The following is an 18539-nucleotide window of genomic DNA, read 5'->3' as shown; positions in this document are numbered from 1 at the left end:
TCATTTTGGAGCTGGTTGCAGCAGACACATAGAAATATGCACTTATGTATTTTTGGAAATGTTTTCTTAAAGATATTTCAAGAGCCGTAGTATAACAGACACAAGTTGTCAAGGTGTCATCCTCTAAACGTCATCACATCTGAGGGATTAAAAAGGCTGTTTTCAAAGCGATTCATCTAAAAAGTAATATTGCTATTTGACATTTATTTGCTATACTAATATACGCAAATATCAAATTGCAATATTGATTTTTTAGATGAATTGCTTCGATGTGGCCTTTCTAACCCCCCAGATCTGCCGTACTACAGCTGCAGCTCCCTAATTATCGTTAACAACACACCTTTTTTTGACGTGACTTATTGTAGATTTGCCGCAGATGGCATTAACTACTTGGCCGGACTAATGGGGAGCGCTGAAGGCTCTCACCCGGTACAACGTTTAAGACAACAGGCCTGAGGGTGCCCGGTTGGGCGCGAACCTCGGCTCAGGGCGTCGTCTGAGAGGAAAAATATTTGAAAGAATTAATCGACCCTGGTGGGTCGATAGCGATAAGCGCTGATTGAGGGAGTTAACAACACACACACGATTATCTTCAAGACAAGCTTACTTATACTGTTTGTATTCCTTACATCATCGCCCTGTAGTGAAAATCAGATTCGGATGCGGTTTTCTTCAACATCACAATATTATTCCATGAGGGATTTCCCAGGCTACGTTCACCAAAAACAATATAGATGGCGTTGTACAGCTTTCTTGTGATCATTACCTATTTTCTCAATACTTTTTTACATAACGCATATCGCTTTAAGCGATAAGACCGCCATATGCCATGTACCTAGTTAAGAATCTTTTTGTAATTATTTCTTTTTATTTTGGTGCAATAAAGTATATTTGTGTTTTGTACATAATTATTCCAAAATACTGTAATGTAATGGCGACAGCCTCCGTGGTCTAGTGGTTAGAGCGTTAGGCTCACGATCTGGAGGTCCGGGTTCGATTCCCGATGGGGACATTGTCGAAATCACTTTGTGAGACTGTCCTTTGTTTGGTAAGGACTTTTCAGGCTTGAATCACCTGATTGTCCGAAAAAGTAAGATGATTCCGTGCTTCGGAGGGCACGTTAAGCCGTTGGTCCCGGCTATTCGCCGTAAAAACACCTCCACCAACCCGCATTGGAGCAGCGTGGTGGAGTATGCTCCATACTCCCTCCGGTTGATTGAGGGGAGGCATGTGCCCAGCAGTGGGATGTATATAGGCTGTTTATGTACTATGTAATGGCAGAAGCGCATATAAAAATAATTGTTGCTTGATATTTGGATCAAATCATGTATAGAATTATGATGCTACCTATATTGCTTTTGATCAGAATAATATTCATTTTAATCAGAATAATACTGGGTAGAAGATGTAATTGTGCATAGGTGTAATAAAAAGGGTCATCAATTATACCCAAAAACAAAGATAAAAAATGCATATGTCTTTTATCCATAAAATATGAAGCTTTTTTATACGAAGAAAAATCTGTACAGCGCCCTCTATATTTTATTTGGGGAACGTAGCCAGGAAAGTGTCATTCCAGGTAAAATTGAGACCATAAATTTATACCTGGATTGAAACTAGCTTGAAGACCTGAAAAACACATGACAAAAAAAGTACAACTAAAATCGGAGCCAAGACGTCGCGGCGGACCCCGTTTAACATGAATGACCGTCGTCAAGAAAGACTTGGAGAAATCCAGCTTAGAACCAACGACTACCCAGAACAGACCACTCTGGCGACGAAGGATTAAGAAAGCCGACCCCAAATAGATATGGGAAAAGGCCGAAAGAAGAAAATTTAAACTAGCTTGTCTAATGCGAGGTTTTATCAACAAAAATTATGTAAGTTGGCCCGGTACAACATATTTTCAACCAATTTCGAGTTTCAACAAACCTTTTTTCGTTTTATTTCCAAACCCTATGGAATTTGCAGTTAGAACTAATTGGTAATCTTCATAAAGATACTATTGAAATATAATAAATTACCCGTTGGAAGGGGGGGACGGGTCTCATACAGTTACGGTTATGGTCCTTTGTTTTGCGCGACTACTTCGCTAGTTCGTGATTTAAAAAAGACAAATAAAAATTTCCTCTCATGTGAGACATACTTTCCTCTCTAACGAGAAATAATTATTATTATTTCATTGTTACACAAGCTTATTTCCACTTCATTTACCCGGGTGCTTTCAAGGCCAGAGTGAACAGGCACCTTCTAGGCGAGCTCGCTCCATTTTAGGCCTCGTCAATGCCTTCGGGCAAGTCTGCAGCCAAGATAAAAAAAATATCTGATAAATATAATAATATTACTACTTACTTATTAGTAGGTAAAGATGAAAACGGAATATATGTATTTTTTTTATTAAACTCGTACAGTACGTTCGGTACTTTCCCAAATTACCTAATATGAATTATGGAATAAACTTCTTCTATCGTGTGGGTTGTGAGGCGGAGTACCAACCTCATCAACCCTGGTGTCAGGGTTACTATTGAGCCGCCAAAGGCCGCTGACATGGCTCACGTAACGACTACTTACTTACATCTAACTACATTCAGTATTGCTCCACACTTTATTTGTCTTTTATTTTAACCTAAGCCTGCAGGCTGTCATTCATTCCTATTCGCTTGGTTAAATCATTACATTATCAACGAACAATGGCATTTGTTTGAGGTTTTCACTTTGCAAAGTGAAAACGAAACAGCTTTCATTTTAATCCGCTTTGCATGGATCCCATTTTCATAATAGAAATGTACGCGACCCCTACGTTATGATGGTGCTACATAGAAGTTAATTTTATTTTTATTACTGGAACAGCCATAAAACTAAAAAATATACCTAGACACACGGTGGAGGTAAATGTAAGCCTTGTTTACATTTACAAGCACCAAACAATAGGTGTACATCCCAATCCAGCGTGAAGGGAAAACAACTCCAATTACAAGTTTGAGCACAACATATCCTCGAAAATATTTTTTCATGTACGAATACGAATAGAAATAAAAATGACTTCGATTATCATGACAATAGATCTCGTTTTTATGGAGGCATTGTTTATTTTAATTTACATTGAAATATTTTATTGAGCGACTGTGAATATTAAAAAGATTTTAACGAACAACCCCGTACGGTGTAGTGAAATGGAATGTAAATGAAATCCCCCGTTTGCTTCCAATGGGTTAAAGTAATTTTATTTGTTATGCAATATGAACGATGCATCCCATTACACCCTTTCCTCAAATTTTCTTCGACTCACCTATTTACAAGACCCTTTTCCGGGACCAACGGCTTAACGTGCCTTCCGTCCGAAGCACTGGTCATCTTACTTTCGGACAATCGGGCTTTTCTTCATTATACTACAACGTTGCATCCTCAAGATTCATTATTAACTATGTAGTTCACTTTTCAATCTACTGGGCATCACAAAGTTTTAGAGCTATAATGTAAAAAAAAAAACATTAAACTGACACCATACCCCCTCCCTCGCTCCGCCACCGGCCCGCGCCTCGATCAGCTGTCATTCGCTTTCTTTGTGCGGGCATTGCAACATAAAAAATAAACGAATTTCATTCTTAGTGTTGTTTCATAGCAAAACCTAGTAAAATATTACTTAAATATGGGAAAAAGGAAACACAAAGATAAAAAATCACATCGATCGAAGAAAAGAAGGCGTGAAAAAAGATATTATTTATCGGATTCGTCGTCATCGTCAAGTGAAGGTCAGTAATTACTACTTACTCATTCTCATTAGCTAGGTAGTGAGTTATTATTAGGGGTTTATACCTACCAAAAATACTGTATAAGTGATTTCTAATAAATGAGTTTAATAAATTGCATAATAAACAGAAAAAATAAATAAAAAGAGTAGACAACATAGAAAAAGTTAGACATTAATGTCTACCCACTTATTTTTTTATTATTATAAAAAGATATGGAACTGTTGAATAACAGTAACCACAACCTAGGTAGGTATCTACCTAATGACATATTTTTTTCAGCTTTATGGTTATTCTCCGCGCCGTGTGCGCGGCTGATACCATTATTGTAGTCTAATGGTGTAACGTGTTTACTCCTTGACCTTTTATGATATTATTGGGTTACATGCCGTGTCGTGAACACGGATGATACCTTATTTCGTCCAGTGTCGTAACGTGTTTACGCCCCGTGACGCTAAACTTATATCTACCTCCTGTGGGAGGTTTATTGGTAAATATTATATTTACAGATGAATACTACGATGCCGAGCAGTATAGATACCCGGAGATAAATAATACGCCTGATTATGAAGACATAGTGTCCATACCGGGTTCGGAAAAATCTATCGAAGCCAGTGCAAAGAATGATGATAACATAGGAGAAAAAAATCTTTCTGTGGCTCCTAGTGCTGATGTTACATATAATGAGGGTACAACGTTGGACAATAATTTGCCCAGTACGAGCGCGGAGGCGCCAGCCTTACCGACAGAAATCCTGGAAGCCCTGGGCGACCCAAAAGGAAAGGAGGAAGTCCTAGGTCCAAAAATACAGGAGGAGATTGCCAGTCGATGGGGACGCGTGCTCGTAGATGGTCTAAGCAAGGATCGAAAACAAGAGATTTTGGCCAGCTCGTTAATACCTGATAATTTTCGTTTAGCAAAAGCTCCTCTGTTAAACCCGGAAGTTATTCCAGCGCTAAGTGACTCTTCCAAAAATCGAGACAAGATAGTAGAAAGATTACAAAACCAACTCGGCTTGGGTATATCAAAGCTAACATACTTAGCTACAGATGTTATTGAAGGCAATGTCGAAAAGCTAGACATTTTGAAAAAAATCTCGGAAGCCAGCCAGATTCTTTTAGACTTGCATAACGAACAAACTAAAGCAAGACGAAGAATGGTGATAACATCACTTGATAAAAAGTTTGTAGGTATGATCGCAGACGCTAAACGAGACACATACCTATTTGGAGCGAATCTCGGAGAAAAAATTAAGGCGTCAAAAACGGCTGAAATGTCGGGCTTGCAAATAAAGAGAAAGGATACGTCAAACACTCGTACACATCCTCAACAGGGAAACTGGAGGGGCCCACCCCGGGCACAAGCTCAGCGTGGCTACCGACAGGGGGGGCAGAGAAACCGCTACCCGACGCAGTCAAACCGCCGCCCTCCACAATCGGCATCAGCAGTAGACCGCCAACCGCGGGGGCCAGCGAAGCAGACTCCCAAGTCAACCAAGACTTAATGGAGGTAATTCCCCATGCGGGAAGATTACGTTTTTTTATAGACCAGTGGTGTTTGATAACAGATGATCCCGTAATATTAGAATATGTAACAGGCTTTGTCATTCCGTTCGAAAGTACGGTTACTCAAAACTTCGCCCCTGAAAATAATAGTTTTAATCAGTCGGAAATAGATCAAATTCATTTCGAATTACATAAATTAAAATTATTAGCAGCTATAGTGGAATGCAAGAACGCTATACCTGGTCAGTTTTTGTCTAAAATATTTTTAATTCCAAAACCAGACTGCTCATATCGCTTTATACTAAACTTAAAAAACTTAAACAAGTTTATTTGTCCTAACCATTTTAAAATGGAAGACATAAGAACTGTCACGAAGCTTATGACTAGAGGTTGTTTCATGGCTACTATAGACCTGAAGGATGCGTATTTTTTGATTCCCATTCATGATTCAAGCAAGAAATATTTAAGATTTAAATTTCAAGACGTTACTTACGAATTTCAATGCTTACCCTTTGGCTTGTCCATAGCGCCACTAGTTTTTACAAAACTATTAAAACCAGTTGTGTCATTTCTCAGAAAAAAAGGTCATATATTAGCTATATATCTAGATGACATCATATGTATTGGCTATTCCTATAAGGAATGCGTCTCTTGTGTTACAGAAACGATTGGTCTTCTCGAAAAGCTAGGTTTTATAGTAAATTATACAAAAAGTAAATTAATACCAAAACAGATCCAAAAATATCTAGGTTTCGATTTAGATTCGAAAAACATGTGTTTACGTTTACCTTCTGATAAACGACGAAAAACTTTAGACCTCCTGACAAAAATATCTAATAAAAAAGTAGTTATCATCAGGGACTTTGCTAAACTGTTGGGGGTACTATGCTCATCCTGTCCAGCGGTAGCCTATGGGCGGATATACACCAAGCGCCTGGAACGAGAAAAAATGCTGGCTCTGCGCAATTGCAACGAAGATTACGATAGTTTAATGGTATTAAAACCTTATCTTAAAGTAGATTTTGACTGGTGGAAAATAAATATTATGACCTCAAGTAACTTTATACGCGCAGAAAAATATACATTGGAAATATTTTCGGACGCATCGTTGACAGGCTGGGGTGCGTATTGTAATGGAGAAAGAACTGGGGGTTTCTGGGATACACAAGAGACAGATAAACATATAAATACTCTAGAATTGATAGCTGCTTTTAACGGACTTAAATGTTTCGCGAAGTCCTTACATAAAAAAGAATTATTATTACGTATTGACAACACTACAGCTGTTGCATACATTAATAAATATGGTGGCATAAAATATCCCCACTTAAATGACATTACACGAAAAATGTGGCAATGGTGTGAAGAACGCCAACTACATATACACGCTTCCTACATAAAATCAAGGGAAAATAAGGAGGCAGATGAAGAATCTCGTCAGCTTAACATTGATACGGAATGGAGTTTGTCGGATAGAGCATTCAATAGAATTACATCTATACTTTCCAAACCCGAAATAGACTTGTTTGCCACTAGGCTGAATGCAAAATGTGAAAAGTATGTTTCATGGAAAAGGGACCCGGGAGCATATGATATTGACGCATTTACCCTAGACTGGAACCCTTATTTTTTTTATGCCTTCCCCCCTTTTTCGCTTATCCTAAAAAGTCTACGAAAAATAATAACTGACGAGGCAACAGGCATAATGGTAGTACCTTTTTGGCCTAGCCAGCCATGGTACCCACTATTTTTGAAATTATCTCAGTCTGAACCTATTTATTTTGCACCTGATTCTGACCTACTGGTGTCTCCTTTCAGGACCTGCCACCCATTGTGGAAGCGTCTTACCCTGGTTTCGTCGCTATTATCAGGGAAGCCTTCATACGACAAGCATTAACAGAAGATACAATAAAAATAATGATTTCCTCTCTTGCTAAAAACTCGCAAAAACAATATAATACGGCAATTAAAAAATGGTGGCAATATTGCACTACAAATAAAACTGATTGTTACGATAAAAATATTCCAAATATATTAAAATTCCTTACATTAGAATTTAATAATGGAGCGAATTATTCAAGTTTGAATACCATCAGGTCAGCACTTGGATTGATTTTAGGAAAGTCGATTAGTGAAAATGATTTGATATGTAGATTTCTAAAAGGCGTTTTTAAAACAAAACCCTCTTTACCTAGGTACCGATCCACTTGGGACCCTAATCTAGTACTTAATTTTTTGGCCGATTGGTACCCAAATCATGAATTAAACTTAATAAAAATTACCAAAAAATTAGCAGCTCTCCTTGCGTTGTCGACGGCACAACGTGTCCAGACGCTGTCTCTAATACGCCTTTCTAACATTAACATAAAAGGGTCCTACATTGAGATAATAATTAACGATCTCATAAAAACATCTACTCCCTGCCGACAGATGCCTCGATTAATAGTGCCTTTTTTTCCTCATAAAGAACAAATCTGTCCTGCAAAGACGCTAACCTCATATATACACATAACTCAAGCTTATAGAGATCGCGCTAATACAGAAAAAATATTCTTAACCACAAAAAATCCAATACATAACGCTGGTTCATCTACTATAAGCCGCTGGATTAAATCAGTACTCCTGGAGAGCGGCGTAGATGTGACGACATTTTCGGCCCACAGCACTCGACATGCATCAACATCTGCTGCCAGTCGCAAGGGAATTTCTGTAGACATTATAAAACGCACGGCAGGCTGGAGCGGCGACTCATTAGTTTTCGCAAAGTACTATGAAAGACCAATTGAAGATGTCGATGAGGTTAACGCGTTTGCAGAAGCCGTTTATAATCAATAAAGTTAAATAAAAACTATTTTTGCACCTATCTGTTTAATTTAGATATAACCTAATTTTGTTAAATGTTGAATAAAAATAATAATAATTATGATTGTCATGTTATCAACAGATTAATTTGTGTTTCCTTTACAGTTAACCAATTTCGCGGTTTGAGCGCTAAACATCTACATAGTTAATAATGAATCTTGAGGATGCAACGTTGTAGTATAATTAGTGGTTAAACAAACTTACCTTAGTGACGTTTGACCATAATTATACGAAACGTTGCATCCGAAGAGATTCATTACCCGCCCTACCCTAGACTCATCATTAGCTCCAAGTCTTACCCAAATTTCACGCGAAATCGGCCTTGTCTCTAAAAACAATGACAGCTGATCGAGGCGCGGGCCGGTGGCGGAGCGAGGGAGGGGGTATGGTGTCAGTTTAATGTTTTTTTTTTTACATTATAGCTCTAAAACTTTGTGATGCCCAGTAGATTGAAAAGTGAACTACATAGTTAATAATGAATCTCTTCGGATGCAACGTTTCGTATAATTATGGTCAAACGTCACTAAGGTAAGTTTGTTTAACCACTAATTAATTTCGTCACGTGACAATTTGCCCAATGATGTCACATTTTAATAAACAATGAAACTTTCGAACAGTATAACTTTAAACCTAACAGTTTCTGTTTATAGTCGTAAGACCAAATGTTCTTTTAAAATCCGAAACCCATTGTTTAACTATTGTGTCTGGAAATCTCGGCGTTAAGAGGTTATTTTGTGAAATGTGACGTCAGATGAAGGTCAATCATGGCCGCCCGTGTTTCGAGTCTCGTAATACACAGATGAAAAATTCCATTCTTATTTTGTAAAAATAAAATATTTAAAAATGATCTTAATAGAAAAGAATATTGGATAATTATTGTTAAATGATAAACTACCATATCCGACATATTTCATATTTTATTGTTACAGCTGTCAAGTAGCCAATGTTTTGGATTTAACCAAAGTGACCGATTGTCATAACTATCTAGGGACAGGGAAAGGTTAAGGGTTAAGCAAGTCATCTAAAGAAGAAATATTGCAATTTCTCATTTGCGCATAAAAAAAATAGGTAAGTGCGCAATGTCAACAAAGTTCCAAATATCAATTATCCTTTAGGACGCAAATGCTAAAAGTGTCCTAAATTGTCCTACTTCGGTTCTGCTTGGGACAATGCATGTGCGTTCATGTATATATCATCATCATCATCAGCCCATTAACGTCCCCACTGCTGGAGCACGGGCCTTCCCTATGGATGAATAGGGAGATCGGGCCTTAAACCACCACGCGGGCCCAGTGCGGAGCTCGGTGGCGCAGCGGTAAACGCGCTCGGTCTGCGATTGTTGAAGTTAAGCAACTTTCGCAAAGGCCGGTCATAGGATGGGTGACCAAAAAAGAAGTTTTAATCTCGAGCTCCTCCGTGCTTCGGAAGGCACGTTAAGCCGCTGGTCCCGGCTGCATTAGCAGTCGTTAATAACCACCATGTATATATATATGCAAGGTAATATATAACTCTCTCGCTCTTTCCTCGCTAGTAGGAAATATGCCTAAAGGTGGGTATTGACCGGGAGCATTCGGAATCGGGCATTATTGTAAAAGAACAGGGGAACCTTCCGAAGCACCGTTGCTGAATGTAGGTAAATAATTACATATATGTTCCTGCAGGTGTGATGCATTGGTGTAACAGAAAACTTTGTGAGGTGTACTTAACTCATTTTGCGATGGATGTGCCTCTGACTACCCCAATTGAGATATAGTCGTAAACCTAAGGTATTGTATGAGTTAAATACCTCTGGAGATGATAATAATATATACGAACGCACCTTAGACGTTTCCAATAATAATTGAAGAATGCGACTGGAAGGACACAATATACATATTAACACACTGGAAGCTAAGGCCCGTATTTATAAACCGATCTCAATACCGCTCTCAAGAGCGATATCAACTGAGTCACTCTCAAGATGTAAACAGCGTCTTAAGTGCGACGTTAATTAATAGACGAATATTGAGCGCGTATCACATGATATCGATCTCAAGTTCAGGATCTCAAGTAAACGTCCTAATTGAGTGAACTATAGACCGAACGAATCAACGTTTCGTTCCTGCTTTAAAAAAATATTTCGGTTTAGGGCTTCAAACATATTAAAAATTGTTCAATTCTTTACTAAAATGTTAAAATTATCATAATTCAAACGTAGGTTATTTAAATTAATTATAAAAACGGTCATTTAACGTTTTAAAAATAATTTGTTATGATTTCAAAACGCAATGCGTAGTGAAAACAAAACGCAACAAACATCATTCTCAAAAAAAAAAGACGCGTCCTTCGCAACCACTTGTTTTGTTTTTGTATAGTTTAGACTTTAGTTATCAATAATAAACGTAAAGTAATTACTGTCCATAACGATGTCAACAATTAAGAAGCATATTTTTACTCCCCTCGAGAAGAAAACTTTTTTGGATATATTGAAAAGATACTCCTCGGTGATAGAGAATAAGGATACCGATGGCGCTTCATTACGCGCAAAAAATGAAGCTTGGGATATTGTAACCAGAGAATACAACGCAAGCCCTCATGCTACCAATCAGGTAAACAAAGTTATTTAACCTTTGGTGCGCGATTTCCTCTAGCTTTTTGCTAGTTTTTTATAATTGCATCCTTGATTTTAGGTTACAAATAAACAACTTAGGAGATTGTGGATGAACCTCAAGCAGCGGCAAAGGGAAGCACTGACAAAAGAACGTCAACATCGGCTAGCTACTGGAGGAGGGCCTGCAACCAGTGATGCAGTTGTAGACCCAGATGTGTCTGAGGTGGCCCCTGCTCTAATAGTTGGTATCGATGATGCTGTTGACTCTGATACAATTCCAGGTAAGTAATTTTCTTCTAATATAGCATCACGCCTATATCGCCGAAGGGGTAGGCAGAAGTATATAGTAAATACAAAATCACTACTTGCCAGCTATGTTTAAGTCTGAGGGGTGAGCCTATGGCCAATGGTCTAGAGCCAGAGCTGGGATTCAAACCTGGCAGTATGTTGTAAGCCACACATTCTCCAAAAACAGCTATCATCAATTCTATCATTTTTAAATATGTAAATTAGATCTTTTTTATATTTCTCTGTTTAAATTACTTTGTTCCAGTAACCGCTGACCTTGCCGTCCAAGAAGTAAATATGGACTTGCAGCCCGTCTCTTGTCTTCCCTCAACTTCTTCCCAAATACCATCCACCAGTGCATTTTCTTCATCACCATTCCCATGCGCTGTTGTTACACAAGCACCACTTGCCCTTGCCCCAACCCGGACAACATTGACGCCACCTCCACCTGGAGTAGGTCCACTACTGTCTCTCACTGCAACCACTCCACCACCAGCTCTCCCTACAACCACTCCACCACCACCTCTCCCTACATCCACTCCACCACCACCACCTCTTACTGCTTCCACTCCACCACCACCTCTTCCTACATCCACTCCACCACCACGTCTTCCTACCCCACCTCCACGTTTTCCTACTCCACCTCTTATTAACCCATCAAATACAGCTACCCAAACTTTTCAAAGGCATAAAAGTTCTATTCTGGATAAGGAATATAAAGACAGACAGAGACGGGCTAATGAGATTCATGAGTTGGAGGTTTTATTGTTAAGAGAAAGAATAAGAGAAGCAAAGGCGAGAGCAGACCTCGCAGAACTTCAACTGCAGCAGCAGTGTTCGTCAGGTACATCAGTATTATCTACTTGCTCATCATACTATTTTAAAAACTAGTATAGCTTTGTTAAGTCCTGGGATAATTAATAACACTTTTCATCTAATTTGTTTCAGATACTGCAACTGATGCCTGAAGAGGGGATGTGGCATAATATAATAAATGGAATATTGTTAATTTATTAAATAAAAGCATATAAGTCAATATATAAAATATGTTTTATTAAATAATTTCAAATACTATTCAATCACAAAGCACTGCTCATAAAGATTATTGGTAATAATTTTCAACAATTGAATTTCTAATTAAAAATCCAGTGCTAGTGCTTGGTATTAAACTATCTGTTTCTTCTTGTTCATCATTCTGATTCTCATCAAAAACCATGACATCATTTAAAATTAATGACAAGTTGTGTAATACCGCACATGATACAATTATATGAGAAACAGTTGACAGTTTGTTACCTAGGCCTCTAGATAAACAGGGAAACCTCCGCTTCCAAATGCCGAATGTTCTTTCCACAACATTTCTGGTTTTTATTTGAGCTCTATTGTACCGTACTGAGGGAGCATCTTCGGGGGCAGGTCTTATAGGTGTGAGAACAAAAGGTAGTGTAGGATACCCATTGTCTCCGACAAGTCTTCCATTTAAAATACCCTGCGTGTATTTTATGTAAACTGATGACATTTGAAATATCCTAGAATCGTGCATGCTGCCTGCCCATCTGGCTACTATGTCTAATATTTCCCTGCGGGGCCCTGCAACAACCTGGACATTAATAGAAAAATCTGATTTCCTATTTCTAAAGACTTCATGGTGCTGGCACCCTGGTGTTGATACAATTTTAACATGGGTACAGTCAATAGCTCCATCGATCCCGGGAAGTCCAGGCCACTGTCCATGTCTACCCATCTCTTTAAACAATTCTCTGTTTCTGTTAGCCTCTGCTCCTCGGGGAAACTTTATGTAGTGTGTATGCAATTGAGCTAGCAACTTTGAAACCTTCGTAATAATATTTGAGGCGGTAGGCTGTGATATGTGCAGTAAGTCTCCACAGACTATCTGAAAAGGCAAGGTTTGTGTAAGTCATTTATGTAAAATTAAATTACTTCCTATTACTAACTTATTCCTGTCCTGGACACAGGCTTTCTTTCATTTACTCGTTCAGAAGGATATGGTGCATTGCTCTACTGTATCCAGACCTCAAGATGTTCAGATACATAGTAATTTCACATTTTTACACTTTTTAAAGACAAAAGTAGAATAATTAGTATTGAATAAATTCTAGCTTACCTGAAATGACGCTGTAGCATAAAATCTCAGAGTTAATAAAACTGCTATTTCCGGAGCAATCGGTAGACCTCTGTTGTCCTGTTTTTCTAAGTCACTTCTCAGTAACGATGTTATAAACAATACAGATTCTTGGCAGAATCTGTATCTTTTCTGGAACCGATCCGCTCGCATTTCAAAGGGATTTTCGGCGTCCCTGATATAAACTTTTGGCAAACGATACGCATCTTGCCATAACAAATCGTCGTAATGATCTAAATCGTCGTAATAATTGATTTCTTGTAAAATATTTTCTAATTCCATTATCGCGAGATCACAAAACCCGCACTCAAGTCACGGTTTGACGGCACTCAGCAAACACGATCTTAAGTAACATCTTGAGAGCACTCTTGAGAGCCGAGTTTCGTTTATTAATACGGCGTCACTCAGTTGATATCGTAACCCTAAACGCGCACTTAAGTTCCGTTTATTAATAAGGACGTCATCTTAAGAGCTCACTCAAGATAGATCTCAGAGATAAGAGCGGTTTATAAATACGGGCCTAAGGCCCGTATTTATAAACCGATCTCAATACCGCTCTCAAGAGCGATATCAACTGAGTCACTCTCAAGATGTAAACAGCGTCTTAAGTGCGACGTTAATTAATAGACGAATATTGAGCGCGTATCACATGATATCGATCTCAAGTTCAGGATCTCAAGTAAACGTCCTAATTGAGTGAACTATAGACCGAACGAATCAACGTTTCGTTCCTGCTTTAAAAAAATATTTCGGTTTAGGGCTTCAAACATATTAAAAATTGTTCAATTCTTTACTAAAATGTTAAAATTATTATAATTCAAACGTAAGTTATTTAAATTTATTATAAAAACGGTCATTTAACGTTTTAAAAATAATTTGTTATGATTTCAAAACGCAATGTGTAGTGAAAACAAAACGCAACAAACATCATTCTCAAAAAAAAAAGACGCGTCCTTCGCAACCACTTGTTTTGTTTTTGTATAGTTTAGACTTTAGTTATCAATAATAAACGTAAAGTAATTACTGTCCATAACGATGTCAACAATTAAGAAGCATATTTTTACTCCCCTCGAGAAGAAAACTTTTTTGGATATATTGAAAAGATACCCCTCGGTGATAGAGAATAAGGATACCGATGGCGCTTCATTACGCGCAAAAAATGAAGCTTGGGATATTGTAACCAGAGAATACAACGCAAGCCCTCATGCTACCAATCAGGTAAACAAAGTTATTTAACCTTTGGTGCGCGATTTCCTCTCGCTTTTTGCTAGTTTTTTATAATTGCATCCTTGATTTTAGGTTACAAATAAACAACTTAGGAGATTGTGGATGAACCTCAAGCAGCGGCAAAGGGAAGCACTGACAAAAGAACGTCAACATCGGCTAGCTACTGGAGGAGGGCCTGCAACCAGTGATGCAGTTGTAGACCCAGATGTGTCTGAGGTGGCCCCTGCTCTAATAGTTGGTATCGATGATGCTGTTGACTCTGATACAATTCCAGGTAAGTAATTTTCTTCTAATATAGCATCACGCCTATATCGCCGAAGGGGTAGGCAGAAGTATATAGTAAATACAAAATCACTACTTGCCAGCTATGTTTAAGTCTGAGGGGTGAGCCTATGGCCAATGGTCTAGAGCCAGAGCTGGGATTCAAACCTGGCAGTATGTTGTAAGCCACACATTCTCCAAAAACAGCTATCATCAATTCTATCATTTTTAAATATGTAAATTAGATCTTTTTTATATTTCTCTGTTTAAATTACTTTGTTCCAGTAACCGCTGACCTTGCCGTCCAAGAAGTAAATATGGACTTGCAGCCCGTCTCTTGTCTTCCCCCAACTTCTTCCCAAATACCATCCACCAGTGCATTTTCTTCATCACCATTCCCATGCGCTGTTGTTACACAAGCACCACTTGCCCTTGCCCCAACCCGGACAACATTGACACCACCTCCACCTGAAGTAGGTCCACTACTGTCTCTCACTACAACCACTCCACCACCAGCTCTCCCTACAACCACTCCACCACCACCTCTCCCTACAACCACTCCACCACCACCTCTCCCTACATCCACTCCACCACCACCACCTCTTACTGCTTCCACTCCACCACCACCTCTTCCTACATCCACTCCACCACCACGTCTTCCTACCCCACCTCCACGTTTTCCTACTCCACCTCTTATTAACCCATCAAATACAGCTACCCAAACTTTTCAAAGGCATAAAAGTTCTATTCTGGATAAGGAATATAAAGACAGACAGAGACGGGCTAATGAGATTCATGAGTTGGAGGTTTTATTGTTAAGAGAAAGAATAAGAGAAGCAAAGGCGAGAGCAGACCTCGCAGAACTTCAACTGCAGCAGCAGTGTTCGTCAGGTACATCAGTATTATCTACTTGCTCATCATACTATTTTAAAAACTAGTATAGCTTTGTTAAGTCCTGGGATAATTAATAACACTTTTCATCTAATTTGTTTCAGATACTGCAACTGATGCCTGAAGAGGGGATGTGGCATAATATAATAAATGGAATATTGTTAATTTATTAAATAAAAGCATATAAGTCAATATATAAAATATGTTTTATTAAATAATTTCAAATACTATTCAATCACAAAGCACTGCTCATAAAGATTATTGGTAATAATTTTCAACAATTGAATTTCTAATTAAAAATCCAGTGCTAGTGCTTGGTATTAAACTATCTGTTTCTTCTTGTTCATCATTCTGATTCTCATCAAAAACCATGACATCATTTAAAATTAATGACAAGTTGTGTAATACCGCACATGATACAATTATATGAGAAACAGTTGACAGTTTGTTACCTAGGCCTCTAGATAAACAGGGAAACCTCCGCTTCCAAATGCCGAATGTTCTTTCCACAACATTTCTGGTTTTTATTTGAGCTCTATTGTACCGTACTGAGGGAGCATCTTCGGGGGCAGGTCTTATAGGTGTGAGAACAAAAGGTAGTGTAGGATAGTGATGTAACGAATATTCGCATTCGCATTCGCATTCGCGAATATCCGCAAATTTTTGAATATTCGCATTCGCATTCGCATTCGCAAAATTTATGCGAATACTTAGCGAATGTTTTAGCGAAAGTTCATCTTGAGCTACATTAGAGTGGTGAAAATGTGTCGCTTTCTTTTTACATTTGTTAATGGCTGCAATGATTGATTCTTGTGACTTAAGCCCTTCTTTAACAACAAGTTGGATTTGGTGCGATGAACAATCAATGTTTTTAATGCTCAATAAAGAAATACCTTTTTTCATGTTAGTGCCACCATCTCTTACAATACATAATACGTTTTCTTTGGGAATTCCCCACGATGACAACATAGTTTCTAACTTTGCCGCTATATTTTCTCCTGTATGTCGCCCATCGTTGAATACTTCTGCTTTCAATACAATCATTTTTCGTTCAAAATTATTGGTAATTCCGTCACAAGTGAAACTTATACGAAACGTCAAACCTATCAAACATTTTAAGCGCGCTTTTTTGACATTTTAAAATATTCGCATTCGTATTCGCATTCGCGAATGTTGAAGATAATTATTCGCAATCGCATTCGCATTCGCGAATGTGAAAAATCCAACATTCGTTACATCACTAGTGTAGGATACCCATTGTCTCCGACAAGTCTTCCATTTAAAATACCCTGCGTGTATTTTATGTAAACTGATGACATTTGAAATATCCTAGAATCGTGCATGCTGCCTGCCCATCTGGCTACTATGTCTAATATTTCCCTGCGGGGCCCTGCAACAACCTGGACATTAATAGAAAAATCTGATTTCCTATTTCTAAAGACTTCATGGTGCTGGCACCCTGGTGTTGATACAATTTTAACATGGGTACAGTCAATAGCTCCATCGATCCCGGGAAGTCCAGGCCACTATCCATGTCTACCCATCTCTTTAAACAATTCTCTGTTTCTGTTAGCCTCTGCTCCTCGGGGAAACTTTATGTAGTGTGTATGCAATTGAGCTAGCAACTTTGAAACCTTCGTAATAATATTTGAGGCGGTAGGCTGTGATATGTGCAGTAAGTCTCCACAGACTATCTGAAAAGGCAAGGTTTGTGTAAGTCATTTATGTAAAATTAAATTACTACCTATTACTAACTTATTCCTGTCCTGGACACAGGCTTTCTTTCATTTACTCGTTTAGAAGGATATGGTGCATTGCTCTACTGTATTCAGACCTCAAGATGTTCAGATACATAGTAATTTCGGTGTTCATTGTGCTGTCACTTACACTTTTTAAAGACAAAAGTAGAATAATTAGTATTGAATAAATTCTAGCTTACCTGAAATGACGCTGTAGCATAAAATCTCAGAGTTAATAAAACTGCTATTTCCGGAGCAATCGGTAGACCTCTGTTGTCCTGTTTTTCTAAGTCACTTCTCAGTAACGATGTTATAAACAATACAGATTCTTGGCAGAATCTGTATCTTTTCTGGAACCGATCCGCTCGCATTTCAAAGGGATTTTCGGCGTCCCTGATATAAACTTTTGGCAAACGATACGCATCTTGCCATAACAAATCGTCGTAATGATCTAAATCGTCGTAATAATTGATTTCTTGTAAAATATTTTCTAATTCCATTATCGCGAGATCACAAAACCCGCACTCAAGTCACGGTTTGACGGCACTCAGCAAACACGATCTTAAGTAACATCTTGAGAGCACTCTTGAGAGCCGAGTTTCGTTTATTAATACGGCGTCACTCAGTTGATATCGTAACCCTAAACGCGCACTTAAGTTCCGTTTATTAATAAGGACGTCATCTTAAGAGCTCACTCAAGATAGATCTCAGAGATAAGAGCGGTTTATAAATACGGGCCTAAGATACTGAGGCATATAAATAACTCTGTATCATCATAAGTTTATAACAATATTTTTTCCATTTCCATTTTTAATTTTGAACTCTTTTGTTTCTAACAAGACTTATTTTTGTTCTTTTTTATAATTTATTTATTAAATATCAGAAAAACAAATCAATCATTAAAAAATAAGACGAACCTCTAAACAAAAGCTGTAAAAATATTATAATTTTATTTCAATCAAGTATTACACAGCTGCCTCTGCGTTTTTGCCTCAATTTCGCCATGATTTATATGGTATAGTATAATAATCTGATGCCGGGCAGCAGCGGTATCAGTACTGGTTAGAGACCGAGGAAATGGATTCTGGTAGGGCTCTAGCTAAAACATCACCGATTGAGAAATTGGTCGGTGTACTGCAGAACGGAAGGCGATTGGGGCAACCACCGTTCTACACGCCCTATCTATGGAATAATGAAAATGGAGGCGATTACTCCACCGACAAGAGCGCAGTTCTTAAATAATGAGAGAGAGAGAGAGAGTAAAATAATAATGCTCTCGGTAAG

The 18539-nt window shown here is 38.3% G+C and overlaps 3 protein-coding genes across 10 annotated transcripts; 2 read left to right on the top strand and 1 right to left on the bottom strand.

Moving 5' to 3' along the window:
* The first annotated feature begins 3648 nt into the window (after window positions 1-3648).
* LOC126370806 (uncharacterized) lies at window positions 3649-5943 on the top strand. Its single transcript, XM_050015830.1, has 4 exons — window positions 3649-3752; window positions 4259-4939; window positions 5083-5258; window positions 5917-5943. The coding sequence occupies exons 1-4, from the start codon at window positions 3650-3652 to the stop codon at window positions 5941-5943; spliced, it is 987 nt and encodes a 328-aa protein (XP_049871787.1). The 5' UTR covers window position 3649.
* Window positions 5944-10342: 4399 nt separating this feature from the next.
* LOC126370980 (protein diaphanous homolog 1-like) lies at window positions 10343-15704 on the top strand. 6 transcript variants are annotated; one of them, XM_050016159.1, is made up of 5 exons: window positions 10344-10704; window positions 10786-10987; window positions 11260-11574; window positions 15196-15516; window positions 15621-15704. In XM_050016159.1, exons 1-5 carry the CDS (start codon window positions 10522-10524, stop codon window positions 15638-15640), a joined length of 1041 nt encoding a protein of 346 aa, XP_049872116.1. In that variant the 5' UTR covers window positions 10344-10521; the 3' UTR covers window positions 15641-15704. The 6 variants fall into 6 exon arrangements, with proteins under 6 accessions (XP_049872115.1, XP_049872116.1, XP_049872121.1 ...); XM_050016158.1 differs by having other exon boundaries at window positions 10343-10704; window positions 15196-15648; XM_050016164.1 differs by lacking the exon at window positions 15196-15516 and having other exon boundaries at window positions 11260-11838; window positions 15621-15688.
* LOC126370978 (putative nuclease HARBI1) lies at window positions 12020-17994 on the bottom strand. 3 transcript variants are annotated; one of them, XM_050016153.1, is made up of 2 exons: window positions 17456-17994; window positions 12020-12888 (listed from the first exon to the last, which is right to left on the bottom strand). In XM_050016153.1, exons 1-2 carry the CDS (start codon window positions 17753-17755, stop codon window positions 12097-12099), a joined length of 1092 nt encoding a protein of 363 aa, XP_049872110.1. In that variant the 5' UTR covers window positions 17756-17994; the 3' UTR covers window positions 12020-12096. The 3 variants fall into 3 exon arrangements, with proteins under 3 accessions (XP_049872110.1, XP_049872111.1, XP_049872112.1); XM_050016154.1 differs by lacking the exon at window positions 17456-17994 and adding an exon at window positions 13120-13300; XM_050016155.1 differs by lacking the exon at window positions 12020-12888 and adding an exon at window positions 16768-17210.
* Window positions 17995-18539: the final 545 nt, after the last annotated feature.

The sequence above is a fragment of the Pectinophora gossypiella genome, chromosome 11 (genome assembly GCF_024362695.1).
Source record: "Pectinophora gossypiella chromosome 11, ilPecGoss1.1, whole genome shotgun sequence".
NCBI lineage: Eukaryota > Metazoa > Arthropoda > Insecta > Lepidoptera > Gelechiidae > Pectinophora > Pectinophora gossypiella.
This window is presented reverse-complemented; position numbering and strand designations above follow the sequence as displayed.

What these genes read in the sequence shown, in the direction of transcription:
- LOC126370806 (XM_050015830.1), top strand. Translation starts at nt 3,650, where the DNA reads ATGGGAAAAAGGAAACACAAAGATAAAAAATCACATCGATCGAAGAAA. An exon ending in GTCGTCATCGTCAAGTGAAG is followed by an intron (nt 3,753 to 4,258) that starts GTCAGTAATTAC and finishes TTATATTTACAG; the next exon opens with ATGAATACTACGATGCCGAG. An exon ending in TCAACCAAGACTTAATGGAG is followed by an intron (nt 5,259 to 5,916) that starts GTAATTCCCCAT and finishes CTTGTGTTACAG; the next exon opens with AAACGATTGGTCTTCTCGAA.
- LOC126370980 (XM_050016158.1), top strand. Translation starts at nt 10,522, where the DNA reads ATGTCAACAATTAAGAAGCATATTTTTACTCCCCTCGAGAAGAAAACT. An exon ending in GCCCTCATGCTACCAATCAG is followed by an intron (nt 10,705 to 10,785) that starts GTAAACAAAGTT and finishes CCTTGATTTTAG; the next exon opens with GTTACAAATAAACAACTTAG. An exon ending in TGCTTCCACTCCACCACCAC is followed by an intron (nt 11,575 to 15,195) that starts CTCTTCCTACAT and finishes CTCCACCACCAC; the next exon opens with CTCTCCCTACATCCACTCCA.
- LOC126370978 (XM_050016153.1), bottom strand. Translation starts at nt 17,755, where the DNA reads ATGGAATTAGAAAATATTTTACAAGAAATCAATTATTACGACGATTTA. An exon ending in ATGCTACAGCGTCATTTCAG is followed by an intron (nt 12,889 to 17,455) that starts GTAAGCTAGAAT and finishes TTGCCTTTTCAG; the next exon opens with ATAGTCTGTGGAGACTTACT.